The sequence below is a fragment of the Microtus ochrogaster genome, unplaced genomic scaffold, assembly GCF_000317375.1.
Source record: "Microtus ochrogaster isolate Prairie Vole_2 unplaced genomic scaffold, MicOch1.0 UNK19, whole genome shotgun sequence".
Lineage (NCBI taxonomy): Eukaryota > Metazoa > Chordata > Mammalia > Rodentia > Cricetidae > Microtus > Microtus ochrogaster.
This window is the reverse complement of record NW_004949117.1, coordinates 5,091,010-5,109,687: the sequence shown is the minus strand read 5'-3', so window position 1 is coordinate 5,109,687 and position 18,678 is coordinate 5,091,010. Positions and strand designations below refer to the sequence as shown.

General features: G+C 36.5%; 1 protein-coding gene across 38 annotated transcripts in view; it reads left to right on the top strand.

Moving 5' to 3' along the window:
* Positions 1-18,678, top strand: part of Rims2 (regulating synaptic membrane exocytosis 2) — a 392,861-nt gene that overhangs the window by 228,982 nt on the left and 145,201 nt on the right. For 37 of the 38 annotated variants that reach the window (XM_026789435.1, XM_026789445.1, XM_026789437.1 and 34 more), the window contains 2 exons: positions 6,101-6,280; positions 7,137-7,246. In XM_026789435.1, coding sequence (XP_026645236.1) covers positions 6,101-6,280; positions 7,137-7,246 — 290 coding nt within the window. Of the gene's footprint in view, positions 1-6,100; positions 6,281-7,136; positions 7,247-18,678 lie in introns of those variants that run through there. The other variant, XM_026789472.1, reaches the window with a different exon arrangement.

Below are 18,678 nucleotides of genomic sequence, written 5' to 3'. Positions count from 1 at the left end.
GCCTTAGCAGACCCCGCCCTCCTGCCGGCCTTAGCAGACCCCGCCCTCCCGCCTGCCTTAGCAGACCCCGCCCTCTCGCCTGCTCTATGGTGGACCCAGTCTCACCTGTTCTCCCTCATCCTCAAGGGAACTAATTCTCAGGAATGTTGTAACTACCCTTAAGATACTTTCTTATTTAATGAACTTCAAGCTTTATTTATTTCTTCTCTTGCACAGTGAATAGCTTTTGAACTAAATGCCCAGCTTTTTGTTAGCTTAGCTGATTTCTTTAAGGGAAAATTTTGTTTACATCGAAGCCTGTGAAGAGAACAGCTCTCATCTCTAAGAGGCCAGATATTTAGCTTATTTTTTGAGATAGCTTGTACTCCCATCTGATAATTCTTCTATAAATATGTAGTTCTATATTTAAGTGGGCCATTGTATGACTATTATGTCTAGAAATTTCCAAATGTAGTAAATAAAAACAATTTTTCATATTTATGAGCATTATCCACAAGATAGAACTAGCAGGAAAAAACATGGAGTAAAGGCATCCAGTGTGATACTGCATGTGGTGTTCCCAGTCCCTGCCTGGTCACTCAGAAAAATCTAGGCTTATGAGACTCGGCATGAAAAGCCCGTTTTGTTTCTTTGGGGTAGAACAATAGAAATATAAATGATATTTGGTATACTTGCTACTTCAAGAAAGAAATAATAACTAATTGTAGGTGTGTCATTTTTTTTTTCTTTCTTGTCTAATAATGGTGACTATTATTTGGCCATTATTTGTTAAAATATGTCCTCTCTTGATTAAATATCCTGCCTCCCTTTTCCTCTCCTTACATCCCTCTTTCATGGTGCTGGGGTTGGAACCCAGTGCTTCCCAATGTTCCGATCTGCCATTGAGCTGCACCCCCATTGTGTCTTGTTATAATCTTCAGTGGAAACAATATAGTTTCTAGAAATAGTGAATGTATTTGACACATCATGAAGTGTGTGAAAATTGTACCTTTGAATTTGAGTCATATGTTAGTTGTTATATTAATACAAATATATGTACATGTTTTATTAAGTACCCCTTCAATATTATTTTAAGGTTTCTGGTAATGTCCTGTGGTTTTTATTACTTTGGCAATGCAATTACCATCCAGAAAATTTACTAGGTAGTCAAGACATTTTTAGCAAAAATGTTCCACCTTCTGCTATTATCATCTTATTATCTACACATATGCAAGCCGGTAAGGGTTGTCTGCCTGGAGACTGGGATTCTTTCTACACAGATCTACTCATTTTTTTACTCATTTATTTTCTTGAGATATTGTTTCCATATATGTCCCAGACTAGAATTGACCCTCACAACTCTTTTTCCTTCAACTTTCTAAATTTTAAAGTTAAAGAGACCTGGGGGCTGGAGAGATGGCTCAGTGGTTAAGAGTACTGCTGCTCTTCCAGAGGTCCTGAGTTCAATTCCCACCACCCACGTGGGGGCTCACAACCATCTACAGCAGAATCTGATGCCCTCCAAAGGTTCTGAGTTCAATTCCCAGCATCCATGTGGGAGCTCACAACCATCAACAGCAGAATCTGATGCCCTCTTCTGGCTTAAAGTCATACATGCAGATAGAGTCCTCATAAGAATAGCAAATAAATAAATCATTTTTTTTTTTTAAAAAAAGAAGTAAAGGGATGTACCACTATATACAGTTTGCATCTTTTCTTTTTAAATTAATTTCAGGGCCAGACATGACAGTGCACACATGTAATTTAGCATTCAGGAGGCGGGGGTTGCCAAGTTTGTGACCAGTCTGTTCTAGAGCAGGCACACCCTGTTGCAAAAATAAATAAATCAAGCTAGGGTTATGGCACACACCTGTTATCCCAGCACTCAGGAGATAAAGAGGATCAGGAGTTCAAGGACATACTTATTCACATAGCAAATTCAAGATTAATCTGTGCTGTATGAGAGCTTGTCTCAAAAAAAGGAAATTAAAAATACAGAGATAAATGAATTCAAAGAAATGAATGAATAATGACTAAATAACTTTATATTCCACAGCTTTATTTTGAAGAAAATCTAAGTGTATTCATGAATAGTTTATAATATAAATATGAAATTTCTTTATCTGTTTTAATGTGTACCAAATTGTCAGTCAAAAGTTAAAAAGCAGCTGACCTTCATTCATTTCTGAATATTGCTTTGAAACATTTTATCATGCTGGTTGGTTTGAATTCCTTTTAAGATTTATTTGTTTGCTTGGTTATTTATTTAATGTGCATTGCTGTTTTCTCTGTATCTATTGTGTATGTGTGAGGCGGGGGGGTTTCAAATGTTCTGGAAGGTTGTGAGATGCCCTGTATGCTGGGAATTGAACTCAGGTCCTCTGGAAGAGCAGCTAGTGGTTTTAACTGCTGAGCCATCTCTCCAGCCCTGTTCTGAGTTTCCTATTTTGCTCCATATCCGACTTGCTTTGGTTTGGAGTTGCATCCTGGAGTTAGTGGGCACATATACAGAAGTGTGCCATAGGAAGGAATCCTGCAGGCTGGCTCTGCCCTGGAAGCTTTCATAAATCTCGTGAATTATAATTGAAAAAAATGGCCCAAGGTAGCAAAATTGATTGAATGAGTAAGAAATTGTAACAGATACTTTGAAATTTAAAAAATATTTTTTCTTTTTTTAATTATTATTACTTTATAAATAATACAAGTCAAAGTTTACACTTCCTTCCCTCCTCTCACTTCCCTCCCGCTCCCCCACATACCCTTCCCCCCACCCCCTTCCAGTCCTAAGAGAGGGCAAAGTACCCAGCCCTGTGGGAAGTCCAAGGCCCTTCCCCCTACATCCAGGCTTAGGAAGGTATGCATCCAAATAGACTAGGATCCCAAAAAGCCAGTACATGTAGTAGAGACAAATCCCAGTGCCATTATCATTGGCCCCTCAGTCTGCCCCCATTGTCAGCCACATTCAGAGGGTCCAGTTTGATCCCATGCTCATTCAGTCCCAGTCCAGCTGGAGTTGGTGAGCTCCCATTAGCTCAGGCACACTGTCTCAGTGGGTGGGCCAGCCCCTCGTGGTCCTGAAGAACCACTTGTACAGAGAAAATGTTCCAAGACTAAATTTAGTTTCACTAAATGTCCTGAATTTTCCCCTTAAACATTCTTGAAGGATTACTAAAACTTAATGCGCTTTCATTTTTTAGATTATCTGAATTGTTTGCTTCCTCTTTTAACTTTTTGAAATTAGAACATAATTGTATCAATTTGCCATTCCCTTTCCTTTCTTGAACTCTTTACATGCACCCTCTTGCTTTTTCTAGTATACATAATTTTTATATATGCATATATTCCTAAATATATAAACACCACCTGCTCAGCCTGGATGGTGTTACACGTGTGTAAGTTCTTGCTTTCTTGTCCTGGGCTGTTTCTAATTTGTGTCTCAAGCTGCATGTGCTAGCTGACTGCCATGGCGACTCCTCTTATGGTCCTGAAACTCAGTGTCACGAGGCAGTTTCCTCTTCAAATGCCGTCAGTGTCCAGCACAGCCCTTTGCATAGTGAAGCAGAGGATTGGATAAATCCAGAAAGTTACAAATCAAAAATTCGAACTACTTTAACCCTTGATTAAAATTTTAAACTACTCAAAAATGGAACTGGAAGGGATTATTAAATCACTTTTTAAAGTACAGTGGAATTGTTTCCCTAAAGATTTAAATGGACAAATGGAGTTTTCTTGTTGATGTGGTGTACATTTTGATAAAACAGTGGCTACCCTTCTTAAAACAATGTTTCTATGTCTGTAATAAAATGCAGTAAATAAATTAGGATTAATAGGAAAAATGCTTCTATTGTGGTACAAACCAAGCTTGAGAACTCCAATAAACATGTTCAATAAACAAGGCAGCATGTTAAATCTAACACTTATTTCTGCTCCCTGCCTTCCGTTGTTGCTGTTGAGATTACACGTGCATTCTTGTCATAAAGGAAGGCCTACTCCAGTGTAGCCAGAGACGCTGGGCTTTCTTATGTCCACACTGGGGTGATCCCTGTGGGACCGTGGCTTTTAACCCCAAGCCTTAACTGCTCTATTCTTTGCTGGTGCTGGGAACTGAAAGTGTAGCTTGACCTTGTATGCTGCACAGTTTAAAGCATGACAGCTTCGATTACTGTGACAGCATTTATTAGGAAACTCTGCCTCCTGCTGTGGTCTTTTTATCTTTCACGTATTAGCCTATGTTCACTCAGTATGTTTTGATTATGTTTCTATTATTTGTGGTAATAAAGATGTCTACAAACAGATTAAAATTCCTTATAATTATCAAAACATTTGTACTAAAGAAGAAAAAATCTTTATGATGGGCTATTTTTTCCTAAGGTGGGGATATTTGTTCTATAAATGGTACCTTTTGATACACGCACACATGAGAAAATGCTTGGTTAGGCGCGAAGAGTTGAGCTTTCCAACAGTGAGCGGGTGGCAGTCTCCTGTTGCGATCACTATAGACACTTGGCTAAGTTTTGCCACCAAATGCCGTGTGGGAGAAAAGCTTACCATTACCCTAAGATCACAATTAGTCTTTGAAACAAATGTAAAGTTTGGTATTCATCATTCAGGTTTTTAGGGATGTGAGAAACAGCGGAAGCTAGTTGTGAACCTCTTGGTTTTCCTGACCTGCTGCAGGGGGGCCTTGCACCAAGACACGGGTCACAAGTTATCGACCACATTTATTTCCAAAAAGAGTGTTTCTTTTAAAATAGAATTTCAGAAGAACAGAATTATAAATTTTATATTCTAATTCCATTTAGTTCATCTTTTTATTGTAATCAAATGTGTATGAACTTACATTTGCTCTCGAACATTATGACATTTTTGATCGTGACACTGTCCTCTATGCCGAGCATGCTCTCCAGCCCCTCCCATGTTTGGATGAACTTCTGTAAACATATTGAACTTGACATAAAAGTCACAGTTTGATTCAATAGTAAAAGGTTTTAAAATGATTTTACTTCTGTTTTATTCTCTGACTTTAAAGTATTATTGAAGATATAAAATAATATAGGATGAATCTGGTACTTTTTCTAGTAGGATTTGTTTTCCATAACTGCATGACATTTAATTCATGATACTGAGGATAGTGTGTCCTTTTGTCTCCTTACTTTTCTCCAATTGCCCATTTTTTTCATTTTCAAGAATCAGAGTGTATTTCTAGGTAAAGTGGGACCACTCATGACATTGCTTGCTCTCCCTGTCATCTATAGGTACTTTCTTTACTGGGGTTGTAATAGGCTCAGGAGGTGGCTGTTTGAAATAGATTTGGGTACATATGCTTCTTTTGAGATATAGAGCAAAAGTTAATGTTTTTAGATTTGTCTTCCAAGTCATAGAACCAAATTATATCCACTTATTGATCTCATTATGCATCTCATTATGGTATAAACATTATGGTAGCTGCCAAGAGATGTGTCCATCATTTTTTGCCATATAGGTGTAAGTATTCTTGCTTCAACAAAAGTTGAGTTTTAGTGATTGGAGAGGTCTGTTTTTTATTTTTATGTTGGAATTCCAGTTTGATCCAATAGCTGTCTGGGCTGTTTGGTCTAACTGAAGCTCCTGAGATGGGTGGGGAGTGGTCAGTTCTCTGCAGTGTTTGCCGTGACCTTGTGTTCACGCGTCTGCTGAAACCGTCAGGCTGTCGGCGTGCTCTGACAGTGCTCTTAGTGCCTTTGTATCTTGCTCTATTTGCTGATAAACATCCTGCATAACTTTCTCTTCTGGAAAGTGCGAGGAATCACTGTCGAATGTCTTTAATCTAGGATACCCCACACAGTTCACGTGTTCTCTTCATTTTGGAAAGCAGGTAGCTGGGGTTACAAAGGTTATAACCATTTTGAGCAGCTCAGTTAAAATTCAGTTGCTGATAATTACTAGTAAAATCAGACTCAGGTTCTTTAGAACTTTTTAAGCTTAGTCAGAATTTTCAAGATGTGTTAGGAAAAATTCTTTCTTCATACACATTAATTTTAAGCAATTCTTTTTTTTTTTTCAAAATCAGTTTGATGCATCATGACCGAGTAGCAGAAAGGCATTAAAGATCAACTGAGCTGCTTTTTGACTAACATTTCAGGGATTGTGAAGCAGCAGATAGACAGCCATATCACAGATCCAGATCAACAGAACAGCGGCCTCTCCTAGAGCGGACCACCACCCGCTCCAGATCCTCTGAACGTCCTGATACAAACCTCATGAGGTCGATGCCTTCATTAATGACTGGAAGATCTGCCCCTCCTTCACCTGCCTTATCGAGGTGAAAGATAAATCGATCAGACTAACTTCCCTGTCTGCTCTGCCAACACGCCATTTTATTTTCCCGACAGCTAACTGGTCTCTGTCATTTCTGGCTGGTCACCAGTCTAAGTTGATACTAACCGTGTCAGTGCGCACACTATTGATATCCGGCGGATATGATAGTGTCATCACCATTGTGGTCTGTTTCTCAACTGTCCGGCTTGCATTTGTTCTGTGGTTTCTCATTAATCAGGACTCCTGGGTAAATCCTGCCATAACTATCATGTTCTTCCACAGAATGAGAAATGACTGTGCTCATTAGCCATGACCTTTCTGATGGTCATCATGACAGTAAATATTAGATAGAATTAGTTTCTACGAGCATTAATATTAGATATCAGAATTTTCTTTAGCTGACTTTTAAGTTGCTCAGGATTTTTTTTTAGTAGATTTGTGAGATGTTTTCTAATAAAAATGAGTATTTAGTATAAAAAGTAAAAATCTGATTGGGTCAAAGGAGGAAGGTTAGTTTTAAGAATTTGTATTATGGAAGAAAAAATATAAAGTTTAATTTTTAACTTGTAGAATTTTCTATTTGCTTTCACTTAAATAGATTAGGAGTCTTTATCACTAATTTCATGGGTTTTACTACAATTTCTGTGTGCATGTATGTGTGTATGTATTCATATTACACCAAAACATAAACATTTTTTGGTGTTTAAGTAACTGTTCAAATGTCCATACTTTGTCCTGTTCTCCTTTTAACCAGCAGCAATCCACGTTTAAAAACCCCGCTAATACAGCTATTACGTAAACCAGCTAATACCGAATTTACTTAGCGCTTGCTGAAAACGTATTGATGCTGCATCTTGTAGGTCTCACCCTCGGACCGGGTCTGTCCAGACAAGTCCATCCAGTACTCCTGTAACAGGACGGAGGGGCCGGCAGCTCCCACAGCTCCCACCCAAGGGAACGTTGGAGAGAAGTAAGTTCTTAGTTTTCTAATTATGTCATTAGGAGATACACAGGGGAGCTGGGGTGAATTGAGGTTTTTAGTGCCGTTGTGCTAATATCTCCCTGTATTTAGCTGTGTGTGTGACTTCATTTGACAGTAGTTATATTTGTGAATATAATATACATTGCATGTAAAAGTTTTACTTGGAGATAAAAAGAAGCAATCTTGTTTTACATTTCAAATTCGAAAGTAAATTTAAAAGTTAGCAGTAGTCTTCTGGAAGCGGCTGGATTATAATGTCTTTGCTACATCTCGGATTGTGTAATTGTGGGGGATTATGCAAAGTTTATTAGTAACTAGATAAATCAGTTTTCACACACTGCAAAGGACTAGTTAGCTGGTGCGTAACAATGGTGATCCTTCTCGAAAGCGGAATGTAAGCCTCAGGTAACCAGAACACACACTCAAAGGTGCGTGTTCAGCTGCTGTTTTCAGTTGTACATGTGCTAGGTCTAAGCTGACACACTTGAGCACTTCTCAGGCAGCTAGAAATCTTGATTCAGTTCTCTCTAACAGCGTGGATAATGGAGCAGAATAATTTTCACATCTTTTATATCACAGTCCCTCTTTTTAGTAACTGTCTTTCAAAGCTATATATACTCAAAATCACCATTTAAGTTTTCTTTAATAGACGGTATATTCTATAACTTTGAAATTTTCTGTTGTTTTTAACACCTATGCTTTGGTTCCCCGCCCCTTCCCCCCTTTGTTTTCATTTTATTTTGTTTCCCTAGACAATGGAGTCAAGGAGATAGACCCTTATGAAGGTCTGTACATAAAGAAGGATTTGTTTTGTGCTAAAAACCTTTTGGGAGGCTGTGCAAACAAAAATAAACCCGACTGCAATTGATGTCTCTTCAATTATATAGTTTTTATAGAATTAAATTATTTCGTTTCTAGTTTCTAATAAAGTACTAAGATTTTATTTTCTGTGAAAAAAACACCCTGGAATTAAATTTTGATTCATGCAGGAATTCAAAGAGTTTAATTTCCTTTAAGTAACTAGATAATATTTGTTCTTATAAAACATTTAATTTACTTTTGAAACAAAAATCTGGATTTTGAATAAGATTATAACCAGGAATATCAATTGCAGTCTGTGTTTATGCCACTGAGGGCACAGGCATAGTCTTGCTATATTTATCATTTTATCTTTCATTTTGTATTTCTGATTATCTTTTTATTATTAACTTTGACTTCCTACAAATGAAGCTATTGAGTTAGGTAGTGGTTGTGGCTGTTACTTGTTGTAGCAAGTCTGCTTAGAGTGTATCAAGGATGAATATGACGCTTTTATGCATTTATTACCAAACACTGCATCATATCTCAAGAATAAATACTGAGTCGTAGTGTGTGAACTGCCATACATTTGCTAGTACAATAAAATCTGCTAGTTTTAGAATTTTGAAACTGCTGGCTGTATTTTTTACTGCTGAGTCTCCAGCACATAGAATGATGCTTGACTGGAACAAATATTGATTGAGTTGAAAATGAAAGACGTCTTAGAAAGTGAAATGGTACCTCAAATGGTATATGGATTGCCGCTGAGAACTTGAAGTGTATGTTTATGGGCATCGTTATGTCCACATGTGACACATTTACAACCAATTTATACATGGATTGCACCGAGCACAAATCTATCTTTGTCTTTCTGATGTAAGTCACACTCTTGTTGGTTGTGACTGAGTGGCTATCCGTGTCTGTGGTTGCTTCTGCTTCTCGCCTGCCGTGATCCTCAACCGCGCAGTGCGGTTGTGGTTGACACTCTCATGGTCAGTCGGATAGAAAGACATCTGTGGCGTTGCTGTAACCTTGGATATTTCCATAAGACTAAAGGCTTGTGCTTTTAAACTATTTTTCATTAGAAAAGTTCAATAGTGTGCCATTTTTGTCCCCTCAAAAGCGTTAAAGCTTCCGTTTTAGAATCTTTCATAGTGAAAGTCTGTTGAAGTCTGGATAGCTTTATTCTGTGCACTGTTAGGTGTGGAAGAAAACCATCCTAACTGGTGAAAGGAAATGTAGGCTGACAGATTCAAAGACTTGTATGGATGTTGTCTTTACTGGTTTGTTTTTTTCAAGTAGAATACATTAAAACCACTAAAATATCATCAGCAATTTCCATTAATATCTCTAATTATGATTGTATTTCATAATTTGTATTACTTAGTGGTACTGGCTGGTGTGCAGCAGCATTTGCAGACATGCTAGTGTTGAGTCTTCAGAGACCCATGAGCCTGTACCTCCGTCAGTTTTAAAGAACACAGTGAATTCCTCCTCTGCAGGTGTCCAACCTCTAACCAAAGCTGAGGGTGCAGTCATCCAAAAGAAACTATCAATTGATAGTCCAAGGTTTTGACCTTCTTCTGAATGCTTGTTAGATCTTGCCACTATTGACATTTCTACTTTAAACATATGAAGTATTTATTCTAACTTTAGCAACTAAAAAAAAAAACTCTAATCTAACTATGGTTTAAGTATGTTGTTGTCTAGTAACTAAATTCATTAAAATATTATATATTTTGGTATTGAGGTTGATATTTTTTCAAACTCTTTACAAAGATGTGTAAAATGCGAATTCTACAGAAAGTGAGATGTATTCCACGGTGAAAAGCACTATGGTTACTATCTTCTCAAATCCTACTTGGCTCTATTGCCATTTTGTAAAAATTGGAGTTTATACAGGTCAGGTGGTAGTGGTGAACCACATCTTTAATTCCAGCACTTAGAATGCAGAGGCAGGTGGATCCCTGTGAGTTCAAGGCCAGTCTGATCTACAGAGTGAGTTCCAGGAATTCCAGGGGCTACACAGAGAAACCCTGTCTCACAAAACCAAATTTAAAAAAAAAAAAAGAAAAGGAGTTTATAATGTTATGGTGTTCTTCCTAGAAGCAAATGTATGCAATATTTTCCTAATAATATGCATCCTATAGAGGTAAAGAACTGTGCTTCCTTACTTAGCCACCCGCATATTGCAAATATTCTAGGGGATAATGGTTTGTTTCCCAAGTCAGGACCACTGTGACTGTGATGTTTCATTATCAGTACACAGACTTGCTTTCAAAGGCATGTCTGAATGCAATATATCATGTGCTTTTCTTGTTATAAATATCCACTTTTCATGAAAAATGATTTGTTTGTTAATATTTTAAACTAACAACCAGACCCCTGGTCTTGTCTTTTTCTTTCACTTTGGCAAATATAGAAGTTAACGAAGAAATTGGGCATGTGGAAGAAGAGGGGGTAGAAAAGGAGGGAGAAGAGGTCAAGGAAGGTCTGTTTGTGTGTCTTCTAAATAAGTTAATGTCAAATTTCATAAGAAATACTCATCAACTTCAGAGTAATTTGGCCAATTGTTTTGAATAGTCTTTTTAAGATCCAAATATACTAGAATCATAAACAATATCTTTGGTCTAAATATATACGTTATTTACCTCAGCTTTTGCTTTACATTCTGGTTGCTTCTTTACCTCTTAATAAATCACCGTGGTCACCTCGCTCCTAGAGAGCTCTGTTTCCCTTATGCTTCCCTGAAGAAGGGAAATTCTATTTTCTTGACTAAGGGTTACACATGTTCAAGAGGCAAATTTTAAGGACATTTGGAACTAAAGCACTGCATTTCTTTAACATTTCACAGGCTATGTTCACTTTCCCACTGTGTCACTCCTAGATAAGATCCCTTTCCTCTGATTTCCCTTCTCTGTCCAAGCCAGGTACTGCCATGCCCTGTCTAACAGCCATTCCTCTCTATGGCATCTGCTCCCTGGAGGGTGTGTGGGTTTGGGGGTCTTCCGTTTTGTAATCACAGTATAATGGATGTCAGAGTCTGTCAGAGGAAAATATTATATATTCAATGTATTCACAAACACACTTATCTAATTTTATTGACTTGTCACTATATTTATTTAAATCTCAGAATTGGATGCTGATCTTCTCTAAATTGAGGTCTTGGATTTTAACTTTCTATGAAATTGGCAGAATAACTTTAAACCTATTTTCATTAAGTCTTTAATGAATCTTTTCTCTCACTATATGAATTTGTGTGTGAGTTTTAAAGTTAGGCTGTGCCCTTTCCCCTCTTTTCATCGTTGTAAGAATACAATGCCCTTGTATGCATTTACCCAAGATATAGTTTCATGAATACGTTCTCTGAATGAATTTGTAGCTTTTAAAACAAAAAGACATTATGCCAATAATGTTCTAATTTATCAAGAGGAGAAATTATCAATATGTATCTAATAATAGAAACAAAGGTGATGTTCTTAGTTGCTTGGTTATAGAAATATATACTTATATCCCATTCTGAACGTCAAATAGTCTCAGCACTAGAATTCCAAATGCCTTTTATTTCCTGACTGATACAGAGTTAAAGTTTACTGAACTGGGGTGCTATAGAGTAATTTCCATTTCATTTATTTGAAGAGCTAATGTTTCTGTTTTCCTGTCCTTTTAGATCTCATATTAATGCACTCAAGTTCTGAGTCTTTCACACTTTATGAATTGGCCTTTATCGTGATTTTAAAGATAGCAGTAAATTGACGATTTCTGCAATATCAATATCTCTTTTGTTTTGTCCCTTAACATAAAGAAGAATTACATTTTTAAAACCAGTTCTTTACCTGTGGCTTATTCTCAAGTAATTAGTAAATTACATCACTAGTATCATAGCAAAACAGAACTATCTAGCACATAACTATAATTCAAGATTTTTTTTCATGGTAACTTTGGCTCCTTGTGCTAGAGGCTAGGGAGCCTATGCTGCATCTGCTTTATTCTGTGTGTGCAGTGTGTGGTGTCATGTTAAATGCATGCAGTTATTTTTCCAGTGCATGTTTTATTCTTTTTGGAGTGCTTACTTTTTATTTGTATTGTTAATGATCTTAATTACTAATTATTGTTATCTGGTTTCAATGTTAAAGACAATGGGGAAGAAACATCAAGCCTACCTAATAATGGGAAAAAAGGCAAGTCGGAATGGCTTTCTGTGTGGTAGGCTCATTGTCTCATCTGTACGTGTGTGAATATACTTTTGTAGGTTGTGGAGCTATAAGCCTTAGTGTTCCAACTTAAGTTATTTAGCATTAAAAATACTTGCTTGTATTTATTTCCAAATAGCTATTTAGCCTCCAATATGTTGACCCCGGGCTGATGATACAGCTCAGTGGCATGACAATTGTCTAACACACATGCACGCACGTACGCACACACATACACGATGAAATAACTTATTGATGCCAATCCAGCCCTACTTTATTAAAATGTTCAGATTAAAATTAAAAAGATTTTTGTTTTGTTGCTCACATTTTGTTGCAAAATTCTGAAGAAAATGGTGCTGGTATGTTATTCACTTTAAAACTACTATGTCGATTTTTTTCAATATGGAAATTATTTTAAAATAGCATTATTTAAAATACATTCTTAATATAGAATAAAGATTTGTGAGTTCAATAATGGCCAAAATCATAAGCATAAATAATCATTTATTTATGTTGGATTACCATTTTATATACATGGAATAAAATCTGGCTGAGACAAATAAAAAGGTGACTGACTTTTAATATTTAAATTCGTGTTAAAATTGCTAAAGACTCAACTTCATAGCTTAGTATAACTGAATTCCAAAGATCAGACCTGTGTTTTGAGTAATTAATATCCAAACATAACTACACATATTTATTTATAATGTCATAATTATAATTATTAAATAAAATTAGCAGTCTTTACTATAACATTTGACCTTTTGCCATGGAACTAATTTATGATATGAATAATTTCTATTTTAATAACTTAGTTAAGATGACTTTTCATCTAAAATAGTGGTTCTTAACCTGTGGGTTGTGACCCAGTTAGGGATCAAATGACATTTTAACAGGGGTTACCTAAGACTTTTGGAAAATACAGATATTCACATTTTGATTCATAAAAGTAGCAAAATTACATTTATGAAGAACCAGTGGAAGTGATTTTATGGTGGGGTCACCACAACATAGGAGCTGTACTAAAGGTCACAGCACAGCATTAGGAAGTTGAGAACCACTGCTCTAAAATATATTCTTTTCTTGTTTTTTTAATTGATTGATTTTATTGAGCTCTACATTTTCTCTGCTCTGCTCCCTACCTCTCCCCTCCCCTTCAGCCTTCTCCCATGGTCCTTATGCTCCCATTTCACTCAGGAGATCTTGTCTTTTACTATTTCCCATGTCGATTAGATCCGTGTATGTCTCTCTTAGGGTCCTCATCGTTGTCTAGGTTCTCTGGGATTGTGAATTGTAGGCTGGTTTTCATTGATTTATGTTTAAAAGCCACTTATGAGTGAGTACATATGATATTTGTCTTTCTGCATCTGGGCTATGTCACTCAATATGATGTTTTCTAGGTCCATCCATTTGCCTACAAATTCAAGATGTCATTATTTTTTTTCTGCTGTGTAGTACTCTATTGTGTAAATATACCACATTTTCCTTATCCATTCTTCGGTTGAGGGGCATTTAGGTGGTTTTCAGGTTCTAGCTATGACAAACAGTGCTGCTATGAACATAGTTGAGCACATGTCCTGGTGTTATGATTGAGCATACTTTGGGTATATACTTAAAAGTGGTATTGCTGGGTCTTGAGGCAGGTTGTTTCTTAATTTTCTGAGAAATCGCCATATTGACATCCAAAGGGGCTGTACCACCTAGAACTCCCACCAGCAATGCAGAAGTGTTCCCTTACCCCACAACCTCTCCAGTATAAGTTGTCATCAGTGTTTTTGATCTTGGCCATTCTTACAGATGTAAGATAGAATCTCAGAGTTGTTTTGATTTTCATTTCTCTGATGGCTAAGAATCTTGAACATTTCCTTAAGCGTCTTTCAGCCATTTTAGACTCCTCTGTTGAGAGTTCTCTGTTTAGGTCTGTATATATTTTCGTGAATAATGTTAACTATGCCCCACACAAGGTATAATTTATCATTTATGTTCATAATTTTTAATAATACAGACTGGTGATTATTATCTGTTCTGTGATATGATTTAAAAGGTGGGAGTAATGTAAAAATGGAAATGAAATTAAATCACATCTCATAATATGAAAAATTCGTATAAAATGGAAATGTGAACTCTCAAAAGTGTATTTTTGACGTAATTGACCTCTGTGATGTTTCTTAGAACCTGTGACAGAAAACCTTCCATGTGTTCAGGTATAAACCAGTGGTCTGGAGAAACGCATCTTCATGTTTTCTTTTAGCTCTTGGGCTGCACCAGCTGTCAGCGCATTTGCTGCAATCTTGGGTTGAAGAACTTCTAAGTTTGTTAAGGTGGAATGTGGGTCAAAGACCTTCAGCTCTGACAGCCTGTTCTCTCTCCCGTTACTAGGATCCTTCCCTAAGCTGTCCAACTTCTGCTCTATGCCGTCTGCTTTCCTTCCCTTTCCCTGTGTGTAAGTGTTCCTCTTGATGATTATGGTCTCCCTTTTTATTCCTCACAGACTTCTTTGCCTTCTGTCCCTGGAAAAGTTTTTATCACACACGAAGATTAATAGTTTTACTTGATCAGTCCTCCGTGTGCTATAACTAAGTCTAGCAGGGCATAAATGTATAATGTTTGAAAGATAAGAACTTCGAATGTTATATAGGTAATCTCTCATTTTAATTAATATTTGGATCTTTGTTTCTACCTATTATTGAGGTCAAGTTTTCTGCTGTTACATTTTTTGTGTTCTTGTATAGCTTTGTACACATGCTTAATATTTATTAATATTCTAAGAGCTAAGTAAGTTGTTGGGCACATTTCCCTCTACCATCTCTCCTATTACTTCGTATTTTTCCATTTTCTAACAACTTATTTGAATAAAGCAAAGTATTTAGAGTTTCTACAACATTCAGATGGGATTGTCTTTGAGGGGTCACCTGTGCTGTCACTATTATCACTTACATGTCTTCATGGGAATCAAGTACATGTGGAAAACCACACCATGGTAGGGGATTCTAAGGGTGAGGGAGAGTAGTAGCATCTAGGAAGGATGAAGATGACGAACTGTCTGTTCTCTAAACTTACTTGCTGCTTAGATCTACTGTACATTTTCTTTTTGAAAATAACAATTTAGCTTATTTAAATTCCTTCAAATCATATTTTCATATAGCAAGTGCTATGTTAGTGTTAGCTGTTATTACTATAGTTTCAGTGCCAGTCTTGGATGCTCTGAAGACGTGAGTTTTAGATTTAAAGTCAGATTTCATTATGACCATCATACTGAGTCAACGCTGTTGTTTTACACACACACACGCATGTGCACACACACACACTCACACACACACACACACATGAATAGGGTTTTTGTTGTTGTTTTATTTTTTGACACAGGATTTCTTTGTGTAACAGCCCTAGCTGTCCTGGAACTCACTCTAGTAGACCAGGCTGACCTTGAACTCACAGAGATCTGCCTCCCTCTGCCTCCCAGCCTCCCACAGTAGTTCTTTGCTGGTTCTATTCTTCATTAGCTAATTCAGATAAGAAACAATAGCAGAGTAGAAATAAATGGATTGGGTTAGAACTCATGTTATTTTATGATGATTTAATAATTCTCTGAACTTATTTCTACATGCTTTCTGTGTGTTTGAAATTAAGATACATAATTTTTGAATACTTTTGCTACCCAGTTCTGTCTGAGGATTTTCCAATCCACTATTATGTTTCAAGTTTTACACTGTAAGTCAGATTTCTTGACTCTTCATCTTACTTTTCCTTCTAAGACTTTGGGAAGTTTGACGAGTCTCTTAATTCCACTGGGCTTCAGTGTCCTCTCATGTCAAATAAAATATCACATAGGATTTTCATTGAAACATGGTGGTTTTGGAGATATAGATGATGGAATCTAATGTCTCCAGTATTTTTATTTCCAATTAATTATTGTCTTGTTATTGTTTGATGAAACTGCATCATTTTAGAAAATGAGTGCATACAACTTAAATGACTATTAATGATTAACTATGACTGTGTAACTTACCATTTTATAAAAGCTTTTCCTGTGAAATGTGAAATGAGTTATAAAAGAATATTTTGTTTCTTCAATGTGTACTTTTCAATGTATATTTGTCTATGGTATTTCAAATTTAGTTAACTTTATAAATAAAGAAATGAAAACTAGATAGAAGGAGGGAAGAAAGAAATAAGAAAGATAAAGGAGAGGAGGAAGAAACAAAAGGCAGGTTACTAAGGAAATAGGCTGATAGCCTTGAATTCCTTGTAATAGCTGTTTGCTGCTGTATGCTATTTGGAACTTGTTAATATTTAGGCTGCTCATAATAGACAAGGATGTTGGTTCTTATCTTTGTTTTTGTTGTTGCCTTTTTGTATTCTTACAGATGAAGTCAATGCAAAGAAATATAAATAACATTATTGTAATTTCAAAATATAATTGATATCTATACAGGAGTAGATTTTATTTGGAGTTGGGCAATATTTCCTGAGTACCTCATTCCCTTCCAGTGTAGATAAATCTCCACAGGTCTAAAGTTAGTACAGGAGTCAAGCATACTTTACAATATCAGAGTTTTCATCTTGTGCCTTTGGGCAGGATGGGTACTCAATCACACCTATATTTATGGAAAAGTAGCAAGATGGACTTGGAAGATAATATATTAAAGACATATAATATTTTGGGTGTTTCAGTCTAATATTTTATGGCCCAAGGAAAGCAGAACTTTCAATAAGGAAGAATATATTTAAGATTTTATCTCTCCATATATAACTGTGTAGCTAAATAAGTATAAACACATATTTTCTCATTTCTAACCTTAACCTTTCTTTCTGTATTTTTTCGAGAAGTCTTGCCTCTTTTATTTTACTGTCTCTGCCTTTTCTCAAATGATTTTGTTTATACTTCCAAATTCTTCTGTAGCTACCTAGGTTTAGGGAAAAGTTCCTTCAAGTTCAAGACCTTCCCGTCTACAGCATTGTTCTCTTCCTAAATAGAATTTGTAGAGCATCTTTCCTAGAATCTCAAAGGCAGCTTAATCTTGGGAGATGATTTGGTGTAAAAGAAAGAACGCCCCAGGATTGCCTGTTTTGTGGGTTCTTTTGTTTCTGTTTTTTGAGATTGTCTCACTGCAATTATAGGGTTGAACGTCAGAGGCTGAGGATCACTGCAAATTTGAGACCAGCCTGGTCTACAGAACACCAGACTACATAGTGAGAACCTATCCCAAAACTCAACACAACCCCAAGCCTTCTTGCAATTAATTGAAATACCGGGATTGTCTTCTACTTGACCACCCCATCCTCCTGGTTGTTAGCAAGGCCTGCACTTTAGAACTTGGGTTCAAAGCTCTGTTTCACAGTACTAGCTCTCTAGACCCTTAGTTTATTAGTTCTTCTGAGACTAGGAAACAGCACCTGCTTCTTTTGCCCGCTTGCTACTGTGAGATGAGCAAACTCAGGTATGTGAAATTACTTGTTGACTAGGATAAGTATTTTGTTCTTTTTTTTTTATTGATTTTTATTGAGAAGTATTTTGTTCTTATACCTATCAATCAGGTGCTTGGTTTCACAGCTGTTAAAACCAGCTGATGGAAGCTCTCCTCTGTGTTGTATAGCATCTGTGTGCTGTATGAGCACTCTGAAGCATATAAATCATAATCTAGTCAATCCAGGAATCTGTGCTCTTTAGTCAGTTTTTATATGAGATTATCTGGTGTGATGAAGGCTGCCTGAAATGCAGTACTTTGTAGATAATGTTCGTGTCCTGGTTATATCCGTGTAACTTGTCTGTCTTCAAGTTAGCTAATTTAGTTAACCAATACTTAGTTTTCTCATCTATAGACAAAAAAATACTAAAATATAGGAATTTCATATTTTAATTTAGGTTTACAATTGAATATCAGTGAAATGTACAATTAGGATCTTCACAAAAATAATTTAGAATTTTACTAAATAAGCTTTTCTATTTGGTGATCCCTAATACCATTTTTTTTTTGAAATAGGGGTTCTCTGTAGCTATGGCTGTCCTGGAACTCGCTCTGTAGACCATGCTGGCCTCGAACTCACAGAGATCTACTTGCCTCTGCCTCCCAAGTTCTGAGATTAAAGGTGTGTGCTATCACCTTCCAGGCAATTCCTAATTCTTATTAGGGCATATTGACACACTTATTTAAAATAATAGAAAAATTAACTTACATTCTAAATCTCTTACTTTCACTTAATAATGATATGATAGGGGTTATTATTTCCAGCTGTGTTTTGTGTTTCCTAGCCTTATAAAATGGGGAGTGTTCTGTCATGTAGAATGCAAGGTAGATAAAGGACCAGAGCCTTGTGTGTGTATGGTGAAACTTTGTGGAGCTTAGATGTATATATCAGTAACGGTGCCATTCCCGTACAGAGAAGGAGATGTGGATAAATGTATATATCAGTAACGGTGCCATTCCC